The 20341-nt window shown below is 43.8% G+C and overlaps 1 protein-coding gene across 1 annotated transcript in view; it reads right to left on the bottom strand.

Moving 5' to 3' along the window:
• The window catches only part of CSMD3 (CUB and Sushi multiple domains 3), a 1283181-nt gene that overhangs the window by 288830 nt on the left and 974010 nt on the right, over positions 1 to 20341 (bottom strand). Inside the window, 1 exon segment of the mRNA XM_068130918.2 lies at positions 7540 to 7749. Within this exon segment, the coding sequence (XP_067987019.2) occupies positions 7540 to 7749 (210 nt within the window).

The raw sequence follows: 20341 nt of genomic DNA, 5'->3' as shown, positions 1-20341 counted from the left end.
TTCAGACTGTCACCCTACAACAACAACAACATGCATTTTAAAAGGCCATTTTCCCTGCTAGAGCGGGGGTTAGCCTTGCGGTCCCCATGACAATCTTCTCCATTTTGCCCTATTTTCTGCATCTCTCCTTGTTAACCCCCTTGCCCGCATTTCTTCTTCCACCATCTTTAGCCAAGTCTTTCTCGGTCTTCCCCGTCTTCTACTTCCTTCTACATTCATTTCCATCACTCTTCTCAACCAGTCACTTTCATCCTTCCTCAACACATGACCAAACCATCTCAACCTGTTCCTCTTCACAGCATCAATCACAGGCCCTATTCCCATCATCTTTCGCAATTCATCATTTGTCTCCCTCTCTCTCAACGATACTCCGCACATCCGTCGAACCATTCGCATTTCCACCCTTTCCAACCTTCGTTGCTGCTCTACGTTCATTACCCATGTCTCGCTCCCATAAATCATAACACTTCTCACACATGCAGCATACACCTTTCCCTTCAGCTTCAACGACACTCCCCTCATCATCAGGCCGCCACTCAATTCCCGAAACTTCTTCCATGCACATCTCACTCGAGCAACCGTTGCCGAGTCTGATCCACCTTCTCCATTCAGCATGTCTCCGAGGTAGCAAAATGTTTTCACACCTTCCAGCTTCACGCCGTCTCCAAGATCCAACTCAACATTTCCTCCATCTGCAGCTCCCTCTGTGCACACCTTACATTTGAATGTAGCTGTCACACTGGTTAATGACCCTCTCAGAACACTACATTTTTTATGAACCCACTCAGCGCACATTGTACACTGAATGGAGTTCACTCCGACACCCTTCCTACACACAGCACAGGGCCACTTCCCAGTTCTTTCCACCTCACCACATGCTTTACCACTTGCCATCACCTTCGTCTTTCCGATATTCACCTTCAGACCTTTTGTCTCCATACATTCCTTCCACGTGTTCATCTTTTCCTTCAGTCCATCCATACTTTCCGCAATCAACACCAGATCATCTGCATACAACAACTCCCACGGTAAACCCTCCTTTACGTTCTGAGCCAGCACCTCCATCACAGCTACAAATAGTAGTGGACTTAGTACCGACCACTGATGCACTCCCACCTTCACCTCAAACTCACCACTGTTCCCGTCCTTCGTCCTTACAGCTGTGTGCGCTCTTTTGTACATTGCCATCACTACTCTGATCAACCATTCCTCCACTCCTAACTTCCTCAATGCCAATGTCAATACTTTGCGTGGAACCGATCGAATGCTTTCTCCAGATCAACAAACCAAAGAAACAACTTCTTCCTCTTCTCCATGTACTTCTCCTGCAACTGCCTCACAATGAAAAGCGCATCTGTCGTTCCTCTTCCTGGCATGAATCCAAACTGCATTTCGTCGATCTTCACTTTCTTCCTTATCCTCCTCTCCAACACCCTTTCCAATACCTTCATTCCATGCTCCAATAACTTTATCGCTCGGTACGAGCCACACTCCAGAGGGTCACCTTTCCCCTTGTATAGAGGGACGAGGGTACTCAGTTCCCAATCCACTGGAATGCGGCCTTCTTTCACCACCAGATTGCAGATCTCCGCCATTCTCTTCACACCCCAATTTCCCGCTGCCTTCAACATATCTCCCACAACTCCCGTCGGCCCTCCCGCTTTTCTACTCTTCATTGCTTTTATCGCTTCCTCAACTTCCTTCTCAGTTATCTTCTCTGCCGTTCCTAAAACTGGGTTACTCTCTTTGTTGCCATCCCATTCATTCTCTGTATTCAACAGCATTTCCATATATCTTTTCCATCTTCCTTTAATTCCATCTGGGTCGACAACGATTTGTCCCACTTCATTCTTCAAGCAACTCACCCCCATCACATCAACCCTCTCTTTCGCTACCTGCTTTGCAATCCTGAATACTGCTTTCTGACCCTCTTCCGAATCCAAGCGTTCTCCGAACATTTTCCTACATGCCTCCTGCGCCTTTGCTACCTCTTTCTTTGCAGCCTTCCTGGCTGCCTTATAACTTTCATGCTCTGCTGTTTCTGCTCCCGTACCCTTTGCCTTCTGCCACTCCTTGAACTTCTTCCTCTTCTCGTCCATCCTCTTTCCAACTTCATCATCCCACCACCATGTTTCCGAGTGCCTCGGTGGTCCTTTTGTCCATCCACATACCTCACCAACGGCTCCCAACAGACTAGCTTTCATTGACATCCAACCACTTTCAAGCTCAACCACATCATCCTCGACCCTACTCAGCCTCTCTTTTAATGCCTCCCTTACTGTCACCTTTTTCAACCTCCACACCTTCATTCTCAGTTGGTACTTCACCTGCCGAGCTCTCCTCGCACCTTTAACCCTTAGACTGTCACTCAGACTGTCACCCTGAATGAACATATATTGTGGGCATTAGACACAGTGTGGCTCCCTGCTTTGATTACCAAGCTCTACACCTGTGGCATCCAAGGCTAACTCCACACTTGCCTTACTAACTTCCTCGACATTTGTAGTGAAAGTGTGGCACTCAATGCAATCCTTTCATCTCTTCTCTCTGTTAAGGCTGGAGTGCCCCAAGGCAGTGTTCTGGGCCCAGTCCGATTACTAACTTTCATCAGCAAACTCTCTGTCTCTCTGGAAAGTACTCTATTTGCTGATGACTGCATTCTCTTCCGTGACATATCTCATACTTCAGAAAAGCAGACAGCAGCATATTCCCTCTCTTCAAACATTGACAAAATCACAAGATGGTCAAACACTTGGCATATGTCTTTCAATTCCAATAATACTCACTCTCACTCTCTCCGAAAGAAACTTCTGGCAAACCCTCCCATCTACTTTAATAAAATTCCTCTTGAAGAGGTTTCGTAAGTCAAACTCTAGCTGGGTATCACTATCAGCTATCACTACCTTTCTTGGGCAAAGCACATTTCAAAGTTGGCCTCCAAAGCCAGTCGCCAAAATGGGCATCCTCCGTCGTACAAAGTCCTTCCTTGGCACACCTGAACACTCCTATCTACCTACAAGGCCTTCATCCACAGCTTGATGGAGTTTCTGCTCTCCTCTCTGGGCTGGCTCCCCTATATCACACCTTTCTCAGCTTGACCCCCAAGTCCACCTCCTTCCAAACTTCCAGTTTTTCCTTCCTGAGAGTTTGTCCACCCCATACATCACTCCCTCCCTCTCATTCCTCCTCACACCCATTATTTGTCCAAGTCTCCCTCTAGTTTGTCCTTCAACCCTGCTGTTGGTGTTTCCCTCCTCTTTCTGCAGCTCATTTTGTTATGTTACGTCCTGATCTAGCTCTTCCACGTTCAGCTCTTCCACAAGCATTGATTTTGTTTCCAAAAAAGAAATACATCCATGGCCTTGTCGTCTTATTTCAGCATGACAGGTTCATTCTCCTTTCCCTGATCCCTAGCATTGGCGAACTGAACAACAGTTGACAGATTTCAGTTAAGAGCTACCAGGAAAAGATTCGTAAACCTGGCAAGCTCTTTAAGTTTTTCCGGTGCCCTCTCATCCAAATGAACAGATGTCATTCTGGCATTGCACTAATAAATTGTTCCTTTACAAACAAATAACACAGGAAACCAAACGTATGATCCCTCTTCGAGAGTTAAACCCACATCATCAAATAAAAGACACCCAAACTATCAATTACTCATGACACTCCCATACCACTGACAGACACTCCTGAACTTGATCGCATGTACCCATGTCCTGATGTATGTACCAATCCTCGGTTAGATCATACCCCTTCAAAAGCACTTCTTTCAACGAACAATAATCGATAGTTGCTGCATCTGACGGGCTGGAGAATACAATGAGCGCTTTGCAGGTTAACAAAGCATTGAGCGAGGTAACCTACCCTGCTCTGTCCCCACCACTGTTACGAGCAAAATTCTCAAACTTCAGAAGGTAGCATCCATGCCACGACAAACATTATTCCATCAAGGTCTGCAGGGACATTTGAACTTCTATCTTGCACAAAGTCTTACAGATTCTACAGTATAGGTGACCAACTTGATTACTATGTAAACTTTGAGACATTTCAGTCCACTTTGGCCTTGATCCTTCTCACTTCTCTTTCAGCCTTGAGCCTCTCAGCCTCCGTTTCAACCTCAAATGGTATCATTTCAGCCTCAAGACGTTTCAATCATTCATTCAGCCTCGAGCCTTCATAGTTTTCAAAATCTCTTTTGAATCTTTCATTTTGATCTCCCTTTCTGAGATCCTTTTTGTTAATAAGTAAAGTCAAGCCTCATGGAAGACCCAGAACACAGAATGGAGGACACAACAAAACAAAAGGAACCAAAAGGAAAGAATGTGGAAGATATTTCCACAGGTAGGGAACAATAGGAACAAATGAGTGGAGGTGAGCAGTGATTCTGGATTTTGCAAGTTTCACCAACAGTGGGTTGCTTGAGGACCGCACACCCCCTACAGAAGCCTTGGGGAGACAAAGCACGAAACAGAAGAGGGTGCAAGACCAGAAAGGAGGTGGTAGAAGACAGAGACCACAAATCTGTCTGCGATGGCGAAGTCATAGACACATGGATGCAGCTTCATTTCAGGAGAATCCAATGATCTTGAAGGCCTTGGTTTCAACAGGATCAAACTGAGCAAGATGTGAGATAAGGGAACCAGCCCAGTGGGGAGAGCAGGTACTCTATCAAGCAGCGGATGAAGGTCCTGTAGATGGATAGATTAGGTGTGCCAAGAAAGAACTTTGTATAACGGAGAACGTCGAGTCGGCGGCTGGCTTTGGAACCAACTTAGAAATATAGTTTGCCCCAGAAAGATCATGGCTGATAGTGAGCCCCAAGAGTATGAGTGAACATATTCAAGAGGATTGTTAAGAAAGTAGATAGGAGGGTATGGCAGATGGTCCTTTTGGAGAGAGATAGTCCTTTTGGATATAATATATGTCAGGATGGAAAGATATATTTCAAGTGTTTGACCAGCATGTGATTTTATCAAGGACTGAAGAGAGGGATGAGGCATATCTGAAAGATGATGGATGTCATCGCAGAGGGGGGAGTCAGCAGAAGATAGGTTAAAGTGATTTTCTCGAGCGTCAGAAAGATCATTGATGAAGATTATGAATAGGACGGGGCCCAGAACACTGCCTTGGGGAACTCCACCCTTAACAGGGAGAGGAGATGAAAGGATTTCGTTGAGAGCCTCATAGTTGCTACCAGAGAAGAGGTCAGTAATCCAAGAGTGGAGTTGGCCTTGGATGCCCGATGCAGTAAGTTTGGATCGTAAAGCGGGATACCAGACTGTATTGAAAGCACGAGATATGTCTAGAGAGATGGCGTTGATGTCATGTCTGACATTGAGTCACCATCCATTGTTCGGAGAGTAGAAGCAGCATGTCCAAAGTAGAGTGACCAGGTCTGAATCCAATTTCATGTTCTGAAATTAGGCCATTGGAGAAAAGGAAGGATTATAATATGTCCACTGCAATGACAAATTCCAATATCTTGCTGATGATTGGAAGTAATAAGCTTATATGTCTGTGGCTAAGGGGGTGGTTTTTCCACATTGTTCATGTAATGCACTGATTGATGGCTGAATTCCAAGCAGATAGAAGATGACCGAGGGCAAATGTTTGGGTGAAAGAGCAGAATGAGGATGTGCAAGAGTACCTGAGCAGGATTTTAGAACATGTGAGCTGATACTGTACGGTCCAGTTGCAGAATCAGAGTCGAGGGTTGCCAGAAGATTCTGCACCTTCCCATCTCATGTGCTCCCAGAATAACAAATCACACCAAAAGACACAGAGCCAAGGCAGAGTTTGGTGCGACTGGGTAGAGTAGGTACAGAGAGCGAGTGTTGGGGGACACAAATTTTGAAAGGAAACACAGCATTTGGCCTTCTCACGAATGGAGTCGGCTGTGGTGACATTTGAAGTGTGAGAAGAGATGGAGGAGAGCATACTCCAGCGATCGACTTAACAACACACCACCAGGTGTTTCAGGAGGAAGACAAGTTTGAAAGTTCAATCTTGAGGTTGGACAGTTGTTGTTTTTTGTCTCTCCAGAGAGTAGACACACAGTTGTTGTGGGTTTTGAGAAATGATCTGAGAATACCTTCTGTCGGGGTTGCCTCCCAGGAAGAGGAGGCAAGTTGTTTCAAAGCAACTGCCTCATTACAGGATTCAGTGTACCATGGGTGGAAAGAAGGGTTGGATAACTGACGATAAATTGCTTTTGCAAAAAATAGCTTTTGAAGAAGGCTCTACCCTCTGCATCCTCTCCAGAGCCTCTGCTCTGTCACAAACTGCTGCACCCCTTACCCTCTACGTCAAAATGTCTTCCAATCTCCAACAATATCTCCATTCTTAAATCAGCATGCAGACTTCTGACGCTTGGATGACAATCAATTATTCACCTCAAACGCTCCAATGCGTTGACCACTCCTCCACCTACCACGGGCCTTCTCACGGGCAGCACAGCGCAGTCATTTGATGCTGGGACAAGCGCATGACTCAGACATGGTGCAGACAAGTTGTTGCATCAAATTGGTCATCCATTGAAAATGTCATTCATGTAAATGTCCAGTAAGTGAGCACTTGCTTGTTAATATACTGCAAACTACACAGCACCACTAAAATAGATAAGACTATTGCTTTCCAGAATCCAGGAATCCATGCCAGAATATTTCTCCAATTTGAAAGCACTGTGCATTAACGGAAAAGCCATGCTTCGATAATTATCTCCAACTGCCAAACCACAATGAATCCAGCAATCGCAATTTGAGGATGAACATCTCTCTGTCAGATTCCCAACGAAACAACTGGCTCACTTATGATCTTCAGGATAGGGGCATAATCTAAATGCCCTGCTGGGTCTGGCATAGAGGTGGTGGCAATGTACACTTCGTAGTGGACTCTTAAAACATGCAAACAGCAAACCACATTTTAACTTATTTCCAATCACAATTTAATGAGATACATTGATGGATCGATACAGAAGAATGAGAGAAGTGATGCATAAATAATGAATGAATAATGATTGAATGAATGAATGATCGTTTTAAGGCCATTTTTCCCCGCTAGAGCGGGGGTTAGCCTTGCGGGACCAATCATGGTTCCCTGTTTGAGGCAATGGTTTTTATGGCCGGATGCCCTTCCTGACGCCAACCCTTGGTCACGCTCTAATGATGCGCAGGGATACGGTGTACCTATTCTAAACTTGGGTACACCCTGGGATCATTCATCCCAGCAAGCTGGTACTCAATTTGCCGACCTCAGAAGGATGACAGGCTGAGTCAAACCCCCTGGTGTGAATTCAGCGATCGACTGGGATTCGCACCCAGGATGCTAGGATCCCAAACCTGCACCCTAACCGCTAAGCCAACACCAGGCTTGATGCATAAATAATACAATTCGAGAATCAAGTCAGGATTATAAATAGGAAATTAAAGCAACAATTTTACTATCCACTATATATAACAATCTGACGAAGATGGAAGTTTAACCTGGGAAATGTTCTCAAGAAAGGAATTGTCTCATTGGGCCAAGTATTCGGCTTCTTACCACTGTACGTCACCTTGAAACCCTGACGGTTCTCAGAATGATCGCTGTGGAAGAAGACCGTCGTGGTGTGCGTGGTGCTAATGAGTGTGCGAGGTAAACTTGAGTCACTGAATCGACCAATCACAATCCCAGTCTCTGCTGAGCCACTGCGCACCTCCAGGAAATCGTGAATTGGCTCCGTGGAGAAATTGGCAAACTGTAAGTATGCACCTGAAAGGAAAGATGAAGAAAAAGTTTGATGGATATGGAAAATGAGGGGACAAAAATCTAAACAAACAACAAAGATATTTCCAGGGGAAATATAAGTACCTCCTCAAAGCTGCAGACAACACTCAGATGTCAAGTCCTGTGATTTCACATCACGATAGAGGCCACACAATGGTGTATAGATTAATGATTTCAATGTATTGTATGTTTGCAGCAATACCTAGAGCTTGTGGTTGTCTATAGACGCCATAGACACATTTATTTATCAAAGTAAGATGGGCAGTGTGTATTGTGCAAAGCAATTGCCTGCAGAAGATGCACTTGGAATTATCTGCTTCTTTTGGATAAAAGGATTGGTGTGTCCAATGCGCACATGAAATATGAGCTAATTGTCTATATTTGAATGCCGAAGCAGACAAAATGGTCACTTGGGAAACAATCCAGAAATGCATCATGGGGGACGGTAGTAATGGAAGAGATCAATGATAAAATATATTTCCTTGCTCTCCATTGTCTTGAGTGCTAAGGAAGAGAAAGTGCTGCAAGATGCATGATGATTGGCTTCAATTTCACAGACAGGCCCAGATATAAGCAGAAGAAGAAAAAAACATCGACACATGCGACACAATAGGTGAGGCCAGCTCGAATCAACTATTAAACGACGAAAAACAAAAGCACAGAGAGCCCAAAATTGCACCAAGTGCTCTCCATCACCAAGAATTTGAAGTGACAGACCCAGCTCTCACCACGTTCTCACCACGCTCTCAATTTTCCTCAAGAAACCCCTACCTCTGGTAATGTTCCAGATCTGTTCGAATGGCCACAAGAGTTGCCATTTAATTAAACGCGAGGCCCCTTGTTACACACCTTGCCTTAACCTTATTGAATTTTAAGTTCGAATGAATAATTGTTTCCACACTTCCAGGACTGACATCCATTTCTCGGGAATTTCTCCTGCAGTGATTCAGCCATTCTCCTAAATTATCTCTTCATCATGTTTAGTGTTTGTAAGAGTGACAGAAATTGGTTGCGTGTGACAATGTTCAAGATTGCTCATTAACTTAAACCATTTTTTAACTCGCTCCAATATTTAAACACAACTTCATGAAAGGCAAGCATCACCAAATAATGCATGGAATTTGGCTCATTTGATGTTCTCCTTTAAAAGGACCTTAAAGACAAAACTCAGCACACATGACTATTGGCTGCCATGATGGTTTTATCCAGAATGCTTTGACCACCAATGATGCACCTTCCTGTTGTTGTAGTTTTCTTATGCAGCCTGTGGCTGATGGTTGCATCATTTCTCTGTAAGCACGTTTGTGCTACGAATGCAGTGCCCCAATTACGGGTGAGCTGGTAATCAATTTGCCAACTTCGCAAGGATGGCAGGCTGAGTCAAACCCCCTGGCGTTAATTCAACGATCGACCGGGATTCAGGCTCAGGATCCTAGGATCCCAAGCTGGCACCCTAACCGATAAGCCAACGCCAGGCTCACACCTTCCTGTATAACTTGCGCATTGCAATTTCACCAATGACCTATTATTTTACATGTTCCAAAATAAAAGGCCTGTATTAACCTTGAACCAACCTCATAATATATTTCCACACATACACACACACACACATGTATGTATATATATTGTATGTATGTATGTACACACACATGTACGCACACATGTATGTATGTATATACACACACAACATTCCGTTGAACTTGGGGCTGACTCAGAAGAAGACCTTTGTTGGTCGAAAGCTTGTCGACAATTAAAGATCGACGTCCTGAAGCTACGTCCGCGTCTTATTTAATCTAACGATTATTTATTCAATACAAATGAGACGCCCTGCTCGTACTTTGGAGTTTCTACTATTTCTTACAGTTATATATATATATATATATATATATATATATATATATATATATATATATATATATATATATATATATATATATATATATATATATCTTCTATATATATATAAAAGAAAGTGTTTGTTTGTTTGTTTGTTTGTTTGTCTGCATGCGCTAATCTCCTGAACGGTGAAAGATAGGAGGAAACTTCCAAAAAAAAAAAATGTCAGGACAGGCCCCGGGAAGGTTTTAGGCTTGGTGGCGAAGCCGGTCGAGGCCGCTTCGGCCGGGCTAGGCCCATTTCGCAATTAAAAGCTGAGCTGAATTATAGTAGTCAATCCTCTAAGGCCACGAGTAAAAGCTGAATTATCGTAGTAAATTCATTCAAAAAGAACCCGGGCAACGCCGGGTGCTTTCGGCTAGTGTATGTGTGTGTGTGTGTGTGTGTGTGTGTGTATATATATGTATGTGTGTGTGTGTATATATATATATATAGTCACTTGGGAAATATATATATATATATATATATATACACAGTCGGACCCCGCTATTCGTGGTTCTGCGTATTCCCAGGTGATAAAACATGACCTGCTTCTCTATTCGCGGAAAAGTGTCCTGCAAATTCGTGGTTTTTTTCTATTCGCGGCCGTGTTCTGCGAAATTGCGGGGGATTTTTTCCTATTCGAGGCCGTGTTCCGCGAATTCGTGTTTTTCAGGGCCGCAAAAAAATTTTTTTTTCCCGCGTGGTTAGTTTGACATACGGTATTTATAAAACCCATCTTTCACCAGTCATGCATAAAGCAGCTGGACATACGCAAAAAAACATCTACGAGCTGTGAGCATGTCCTGCTCCTGTGTTTGCTGCTGTGTTTTGCTTTTTCCCCGCTTTCGCGGGATATCTCGTCATTCACACTGTGAATAGCTTCACCTGACATTCCACCGTTCACAGGTAAACATTGCTTCGCAGGATATCCCACCAGCTGCATAACACATCATCCCTGTGAGTTACTGTACAGAATGAAAACACCTCACAGTATCTATTAGTGAAATTAGCTGTCTCCCTTTTCCCCATTGAAACAATGGCACGGCATTCATTCGCGGATTTTCATCGACATTCATGAATTATTCCCGACATTGGCGGGTTTTGTCTCGCTATTTCCGGGATGTTCATTGACCCTTCGCGGATTATCGTCAACATTCTTGGGATTTGCGTCACCATTCGCGGATTTTGCCTCACCGTTCACGGTTTGGTCCTCTCTATTTGCGGATTTTCGCGACTTGGGAACCTATCCTCCCTTTTTCCATTGAAACAATGCCCCCCTATTCGCGGGATTCGCAGGTCGGGGTTGGACCAGTTGCAACGGCTAAACCAGAAAGCATCTGAAAGTGCAAACCCCGTCCATGTCCGTTTGTATTCAGATATCTTTTCTTTATTCTTCTTCTTCTTATTCTTCCTCTTCTTCTTCTTCTTCTTCTTCTTCCACTGTATGCTCAAAATAACGAAAATAATTAAAAAAACAAAGACAAAATGAAAACTGATTATTTTATGCCGCCTTGACCTTTGAGCTTTAGATCTAAAAAAAACAATCTGCTTCTAAGCTTTTGATTGGTGAACAAATTAATTGACCCAATATGCAAATTATTAAAATTTCAGGTCAATCGCATGAAAATTGATGATTTTATGTGACGTTGACCTTTGACCTTTTAATAAAATTATAAATTTACCTTCTCCATATTCTCATAAATAAAACTTTGGTGAAAATTGACAAAACTCAAATGGTAAAAAGGTTACAGCCCTGACACAGACACTGCACACACACAGGGACACACACACGGAGACACAAACGGACGGACACACACACACACATACACACACACATGGGGACACACACACGGGGACACACACACACACAAACACACACACACACACACACACAGGGCCACACACACATGTGGACACACAGACACACGGACACACACGCATACACACACACATACAGGCCCACACACCCACAGGGACACACACACACTCACACACACACACACCCACACACACACACACACACACACACACACACACACACACACACACACACACACACAGGGACACACCCCCACAGACACACACACACACACACGGGGACACACACACACACACACACACTCACACACACACACAAACGGACACACACACACACGGACACACACACACACACACGGACACACACACACACACGGACACACACACACCCACACACAGGGACACACACACACACACACACACACGGGGACACACATCCACACACACGGACACACACACACACACGGACACATAAAGCCCATCACGACAACATTTAATATGAATGAATAATTGAACTAGAACGGGCACTCGGTAGAGCGCATACCTTCGCCGCAGCTACTGTTCTGTACTTGGTAAAAATACGATTTTGACCTTTTCGTGACCTTGACCTTGACCTTTGACCCGATTGCTCCCAAAATCTAATCAAATGTGTCCCGTATAATAACCAATCATCCCACCAAATTTCATGCAATTCGGTTGAATACTTTTTGAGTTATGCGAATAACATACACACACACACACACACACACAGACATACAAATAAATACACAGCGATCAAAACATAACCTTCCGCTTTTGCGAAGGTAATAAACAAAAAATATATCAACATGTATACAGTCACGTGAAAAAGTAAGTACACCCCATGTAAAGTTTTGACTTTTTCAACATATTTCAACATACAACTATTTGATCTTCATTTCAACAATATTGACAGATAAAGGTGATATAATATAACAAATATCATGAAACATTTACATTTTGTAGTCCATTGTATAATTTAAATAAACATAAATGCAAATTTCGCATGTGGAAAAAGTAAGTACACCCTTGACTCTAATAGGTTGTATTGCCCCCTTTGGCAGAAACAACCTCAAGTAGGCGTTTCTTATAAGTGTCTACCAGTCTCTGACATCGACTGGGAGAAATTTTTCCCCACTCTTCCATGCAGAATTCTTTCAGCTGTGCGATGTTTGAGGGGTTTCTTGCATGCACAGCTCGTTTCAAATTCCCTCCCCACCCCCACAACATCTCGATGGGATTTAGATCCAGGCTTTGATTTGGCCATTCCAGAACCCTCCATTTCTTTCTTTTCAGCCATTCCTTGGTGGATTTACTGGTATGTTTAGGGTCATTGTCATGTTGCAAGGTCCACCTTCGGTTGAGCTTCAACTTTCCGACAGATGGCCTCACCTTATCCTCAAGCACCCTCTGGTACAATGAAGAATTCATAGTGGATGATATGATGGTGAGCTGCCCAGGCCCTGATGCAGCAAAGCTGCCCCAAACCATAATATTTCCACCACCATGCTTTACAGTTGGTATCAGGTTCTTGTGGTCAAATGCTGTCTTTGGTTTTCACCAAACATGTCTTCTGGTACTGTGGCCAAATAGCTCTACCTTTGACTCATCTGTCCAGGGCACATTGTTCCAGAAGTGCTGGTCTTTGCCTAGGTGTTCATTGGCAAACTTTAGTCTTGCCCTGATGTTCTTTCTGGACAGCAAAGGTTTCCACCTGGCACACCTCCCATGTAGATCAAATTTGTGCAGCCTCTTTCTTATGGTAGACTCGTGCACTTTGACATCAACAGTGGCAAGAGCTACCTGTCGGTCCCATGATGACATTCTGAGGTTCTTAGAGACTTATTTCAGCATCTTGCGGTCTGCTCTCGGGCTGAACTTGCTGGGGCGGCATGGCCTGAACAAGTTGGCAGTTGTTTGGAAGCTTCTCCACATGTAGATGATCTTCCGGACATTCAAATGATTGATTTCAAATTGTTTGGATATCTTTTTAAATCCATTTCCAGACTCGTAGGCATCTATAACCTTCCTTCTGAATGCCTCAGAGAGCTCTTTTGATCTATAGTCTAGTAGGAAGACTAGGTCCCCCTGCACCCCGCGGAGATATACTTCTAATCAGTGTTTCTAGATTGGAAAAAATGTGTAGAAAATGACTAGCTATGGCCCCAAGCTGAAAAAATGTCCCACATACCATTTTTATGCAAATTACTGCTGCAAATTTTATGCAAAATTATGCAAATTTTATGCAAATTTTTGATGAGGAGTAGAGTTGAGGGGTCTTTGAGGGCTTCATCGAGGTGCTCTCGGTTGCAAGACTGGGTCATTCTGAGAAGCACAGCAGGGTCAGAGATCATGATGTTCTCCTCCTCAGTGAATCTCTCCATCAACAGCCTCTCCATTGCCTCACACACTGTTTTGAGGCAAAAGAGGGACTTTGCGTAGGCCTTTCCACTGAGAACACCTTTGAGAGATCCACTTGTTACTAGTTGTGCCTCAAAGAGAATCTCTGCATATCCAGAACCACGCATCTTGTGTCCAGTGAGCATCCCGATGTAGTTCATGGATGTGTGGAAGGGTCCAATCGTTACTACATGACTAGCAAATTCATTTGGCCAGCGCCAGATGATGGGAAGGGCTTTCATGCAGACACCCAGATCAAATGTATTCAGGACCCATCTCTGACCCACCTCAGCAGTTGCTGCCTCGGAACGCTTCAGTAGCTCACGAACAACTGCGTTGTCTGTGATCGGTCTGTGCCTGGTGCCTGCATGGCATGGCAATGGCCTGCAGCCTGTGCCTGGGCTAGGGGGTTTCACCTCTGCAACTGGTTCTCCCCCACCCAGCAAATCAACAGTCGACTACTGCACGCCTATCCACCAACCGATCACAGACAACGCAGTTGTTCGTGAGCTACTGAAGCGTTCCGAGGCAGCAACTGCTGAGGTGGGTCAGAGATGGGTCCTGAATACATTTGATCTGGGTGTCTGCATGAAAGCCCTTCCCATCATCTGGCGCTGGCCAAATGAATTTGCTAGTCATGTAGTAACGATTGGACCCTTCCACACATCCATGAACTACATCGGGATGCTCACTGGACACAAGATGCGTGGTTCTGGATATGCAGAGATTCTCTTTGAGGCACAACTAGTAACAAGTGGATCTCTCAAAGGTGTTCTCAGTGGAAAGGCCTACGCAAAGTCCCTCTTTTGCCTCAAAACAGTGTGTGAGGCAATGGAGAGGCTGTTGATGGAGAGATTCACTGAGGAGGAGAACATCATGATCTCTGACCCTGCTGTGCTTCTCAGAATGACCCAGTCTTGCAACCGAGAGCACCTCGATGAAGCCCTCAAAGACCCCTCAACTCTACTCCTCATCAAAAATTTGCATAAAATTTGCATAATTTTGCATAAAATTTGCAGCAGTAATTTGCATAAAAATGGTATGTGGGACATTTTTTCAGCTTGGGGCCATAGCTAGTCATTTTCTACACATTTTTTCCAATCTAGAAACACTGATTAGAAGTATATCTCCGGGGGGTGCAGGGGGACCTAGTCTTCCTACTAGACTACTAGGCATGGTGACGCCGCACACTTCAACAACAAAGAGCAAACCAAACTAAATGTCTGAGGTTTAAATAGGACAAGTTCCTCCAAGATCCTCTCTAACGATGTTCTAATCATTTGCACCTGAGCTGGTGCACCTGATTCTAATTTTCGGTATTTGAAGTAGTGATAAATGTAGGGGTGTACTTACTTTTTCCACATGCGAAATTTGCATTTATGTTTATTTAAATTATACAATGGAGTACAAAATGTAAATGTTTCATAATATTTGTTATATTATATCACCTTTATCTATCAATATTGTTGAAATGAAGATCAAATAGCTGTATGTTGAAATATGTTGAAAAAGTCAAAACTTTACATGGGGTGTACTTACTTTTTCATGTGACTGTATGTAAATAAGTGTAATCAACATGCATATGTAAATCAACATGTAGGTGTATATAAGAAGATAGACTGGATCATTAACATGCACCTCTCGTGACAAGGAACATGTAAGTAGTATTATTATTGGCTCACAAATGCGTATTTTGTACAAGATTACATTGCAATAAATGCCAGAGAGGTTAAAGGGCACACCGGTCCTCATGACCAAACCAGAACCAATGGGAAAATAAAATTGCCCATCCTCAACACATTTAAAGATAGATAAAGCCAATGCGGGAATAAGACCTTCAGGCATTCATCATGACAAAGGTGCTGATGATATGTCATTATTTTGTGAAGACAGACAAAATGGATAAGAGATTACTGCACTCTGGCGTTCTGCAGAGCCCTGGTTTCTATCTCCTAGCGTGGTCACGGTGCATGCCAAAATGGATCAGATCACGTGCTTTAAAGGGCATTTCTGTGTGGTGATCCATAAGGCCTGCTGCCAATATAACGGGGGCCACGCATGCCAACACCAGCTTGAGCTCATGCAAGTTCCTCAGGGTTTTGAATTACCTGGCTTCTCTTGGCCTGAAACATGATGGAGAAAGATGTGTGTGACAGTATAGGGACTGATATGACATTAGCCTGAAGGTGATTTGGGCAGTAATTTGTAATTTGTTCCGGAATGCCAGAGATAAGTCACCTATTCTTCCTGAAAGGCATCATGTGGTATTTAATGTCCACCGGCTAATATTAGCAGACAGGACACCAATCTTAAGGTCGATCCAATCACTTTGGGATGCGACTCGATGCCTGTAAGATACCAACCTGACAGTTTGTAGTTGGGGAGGGAATCAAGCCCTGACGAGACAGCTCAAAGGTAAGTGCAAAGGTAAGTGCACTACCTCTTCAGCATCCTTTCAGACTAGCACCATTACACTGTATAAACATTGTCACTTTAACTGAACAACAAAGAAATATTTTGGACCATCAAAAACCAAAATCCAAATCAGAGTGGTCGACTTGGACATTCCACATGTTTGACACAATGAGCCGCTCTGTCATTCTTTTCAAACTTTCTTCCAAAAATGATGGACATTCAGAGTTCTTATTTCTACAGGTTGTTCAGACGAGAAAGGTGTGCTTATTGAGGGTTGCTCTTCCTAATTCCCTCCCGTTTTGCAGGTGTCCCATAGGACAGTAACACACACGCTCGTACACACACACACACACACACACACACACACACACACACACACACACACAACTTTGATGCAGGAGGAGGCCATTCGGCCCATCATTCCTGCCCTGCGCCAACAAAAGTCACCCATTTACACCGAAGCTACTCCACCGACCACCCAAACTTACGTTTTCATCAGTTAACCACTCTCCGAATGAAAGCCCCCTGGCTTAAAACCATCTTGCCTCTAATCTTCTTTACCCTCAAGTTATGGCCCCTGGTCCTAACACTGTCCAATCTACTGAAAAACTCCACTGCACCTATCTTGTCTGCATCCTTCATTATCTTAAACATCTCCATCAGATCTCCTCGCAATGACCTGCTTTCCAATGTATAAAGTCCTGCCTCCCTCAACCATTCCTCATAACTTATTCTAGCTAGTCCTGAAATCAATTGAGGACATAGAGAAGGAGGAAAGGAGGAATAACACATAACGATCAACAATGGTCTGGAGAAAAATAGAATGGGAAAGAAAGAATTAGTATAGGCGAGATCATGGATGTGCATGGGTGCCTGAGATAGTGGTGGGCAGTACATTTGAAAGACCGACATGAGGATGATGAGACTGCGGACACAGGGAGACAATTTCACAATCAGGGAGGTAAGGGGAGGAATGAATAAAAGTGGACATCCAGCCTGGATTTTGTGAGGGTAAGCAGGTGAGGGTTTCTTGAGTAATACATGTGACTTGGGGAGGGGAGGGCAGAAGGAGCAAAGCCAGAAGTAATTTTGTATAACATAAAGAGCCTTAAAACGATCATTCATATTTTTCATATAAAGAGCCTGGTGTTGACTTAGCGGTTAGGGTGCCGGCTTGCGATCCTAGGATCCTGGGTTAGAATCCCAGTCGATCGCTGAATTAATGCCAGGGGGGGTTGACTCAGCCTGTCATCCTTCCGAGCTCAGCAAATTGAGTACCAGTTCACTGGTAATTCCCTGTGTGTCGCAAGAGACGACTAACAGGGTTGGCGGCAGGAAGGGCATCCGGCCATAAAAGATTGCTTCAAAAAGGGGCCACGGTGCCGGAAAAAGGCGAAGCCCTGCTCTGCTGGGAAAAATGGCCTCCAAAGGTGGTTCTTATAGAGAGCCCACCAACTTCCACCAATTAGAGAACGCCAGTCTTTGGGAAGCCGCCTCCTGGCTTGAGATCTTTTTGAAACTATTCCACTCTTTTATCCAAGGGTCCAGACTTATGGAGGAGCTAAACACCAAAAAACAGCAGGTTTACAGAAGGCCTTGTTTTCGACAATCTCAAGAATAGCAAGGTTGGAAGCAGGACACCAGCCTGGAGTGGGGAGAAATACATTCTGGAGCTCCATTATGAAAGCCTTGTACACTGCAATGACATCACTCAGGAGTGCCTTCGATGGATGAAGAATAGCCAGATGGTGATTAGCCTTTGATGCTTGCTTGGCGATATGATGCTCCCATGAAAGGTTACGGCAGACAGTGAGGCCAAGGAGTTACACGGACAACACATCTTCCACTGGCTGTTCGAATATGGATTGGAATGTTAGATTGCTAATCCTGGCGGAGAGACCGTGAGATTGCGACGCAAGAATGACACATCGTTCTACACAGGGTGGAATAATCGGCAAAAATGATGAGGTTCATTTGGAAGAGAATCACGTGCTCGTAGATCATTAATATCGATCAAGAACAACATGCTGCAATTGCTGCATTGAAAAATCCCTGTGTGAAGTGAAAGATCAGAGGGAAGGAGACCGTCAAGCGGCACATGCTGTTTGCTCTCATGGAGGAAATCATACAACCACTTGATCGGGGCGCCATGATTATATACCAAAGGAAGACAACCTAGAAATCAAGGCTGGATGCCAGAGAGTGTCAAAAGCTCAAGAGATATCCAGATAAATGGCTTGAACCTCTTGCTTGCAGTTCAGGACATACATCCACCGATGCCTCAGAAGAAGGAATATATCCAATGTGGAATGGTTTTGTCAGAAGCCAAACTACTTGTCAGAGATTATTGGAAGTTGTTAGAGATGAAAGACTCAAAGGTTAAAGTTGTCAAAGATCAGAGGCTTCTTATGACAAGTCAATCCCAAAGGAAAAACAAACACTGATTATTTTCCTAAATTGGACTTTCAACAGATATATAAATGGCCTTTCACTGAGAACGTGTTCATCAATCAATCATAATGTAAGATTTCCTTCATTTCTCTTCGCAGCACTTGAGAAAACGATCACTTTCTTAAAACTCTTCCTGGACTAAATTTTCTGGAATTGCTTGGACTCGCATGTTGACCTTTTCCTGGCGGCTCATATTTCAAAAGAAACTTTTTGGGCAGGTCGGTGACACGTTGGTGTTCGTTTTCAAGTCAAATCTTTCCTTTATAAACCTCAACACCTCGGTGTTTACGTGATATTCAGAAACACCTGAGCGGAATGCTCATTCATCTCTTTGGAATGAGAGATCCTGCTGCTTATCTGACACTTTGGAGTCTCTTGGATGGCAGATGCGCAGAAAAGGATTTAATTCCTTGGTAAATACATCACATCATTGTTATATGTATTTTATTCTTTAGAAACGTAATTCAAGGCTTGCACTTATTAATTAATTCCTTTGTCTACGATGCTTTTTTTTTGTCTGTAGGTGTAACCAAATTACCCAGATATTTAAACTGAATGCCATTATTTGTCTCACCCAAGATGGCACCTGTGACCACTAACTCTCACTTACTGACCACAGCTGCTCGCAATTAATTGGAATTCAAAAAGGATGACGAAACATGATTTAAAATTTTTTATAACTATTGTTTGTTAATATTTGTTAAGCAAGTACACCCTTTCATAAATTTCATGTTGACTAAATTCAAACCTTTCTAGGTCGGTTCATAGAAGAGCACAGTGAAGAAGCTCAAAAAAAGCAATGTAGTGATAGTGAGGGCAGTGGGGACACAGTTGTACACAACAAGAAAGGGAATAATTAAACAGGAAAAGAGGAGAGCGATTAGGAGATGGAGATAGCAAGTGGGGCGGGTCGAGGCAACACAGCAACCTGCAAGTAAGAGGCTTGTTTAGGTTAGCTTAAAATCGAAAGATGGAGTTATCAGGAGGAACCTGAGTATAGGGACAGCAAAAAGATCACAGTTAGGGATGGGGGCTGATGTAATATGGTGGTGCACCATCTGCACGAAGCCCTGTAGGGAAGAGAATGGTTTAACCACTATAGGAAGGCAGTTACCCAAACCAAAGAAAAGAGGAACGAAAGAGTTGGGGTTTGTGGAAAGCCTGGATTTTGGGATTATAACCAGAAGGAGGTTACTGATAGAATAGGTGAATCCTGGAGGAGCTGGAGAAAATTCGAATGCTGAGACAGCAGAGTCGAGGCCGTAAAAAAAACTAGAGGGGCTACCTACCAAACATGTCTGCGAATGTGACAGCAACACACCTTGAACCTCGGCCTCATTACAAGATATCCCAATAATATTGAGAGTTTTAGGAGAGAGAGGGAGTTTTAGGAGAGAGAGAGTTTTAGGAGAGAGAGAGTTTGAGAGTGTGAGAGTGAGAGTGAGAGTGAGAGTGAGAGAGATAGAGAGAGATAGATAGAGAGAGATGTGAAGCCGGGGCCCCGGTCCATAGGGAAAGGCAGTACTCCATTGAACTATAAACAAAGGCCTTGTAGACTGAGAGTAGCTCTGATCTTTTATGGAAATTTAACATGGAG

Source organism: Myxine glutinosa, chromosome 11 (assembly GCF_964187855.1).
Source record: "Myxine glutinosa chromosome 11, kmMyxGlut1.1, whole genome shotgun sequence".
Taxonomy (NCBI): domain Eukaryota; kingdom Metazoa; phylum Chordata; class Myxini; order Myxiniformes; family Myxinidae; genus Myxine; species Myxine glutinosa.
Note: the sequence above shows the minus strand (reverse complement) of the source record. Positions and strands in the feature narration are given on the sequence as shown.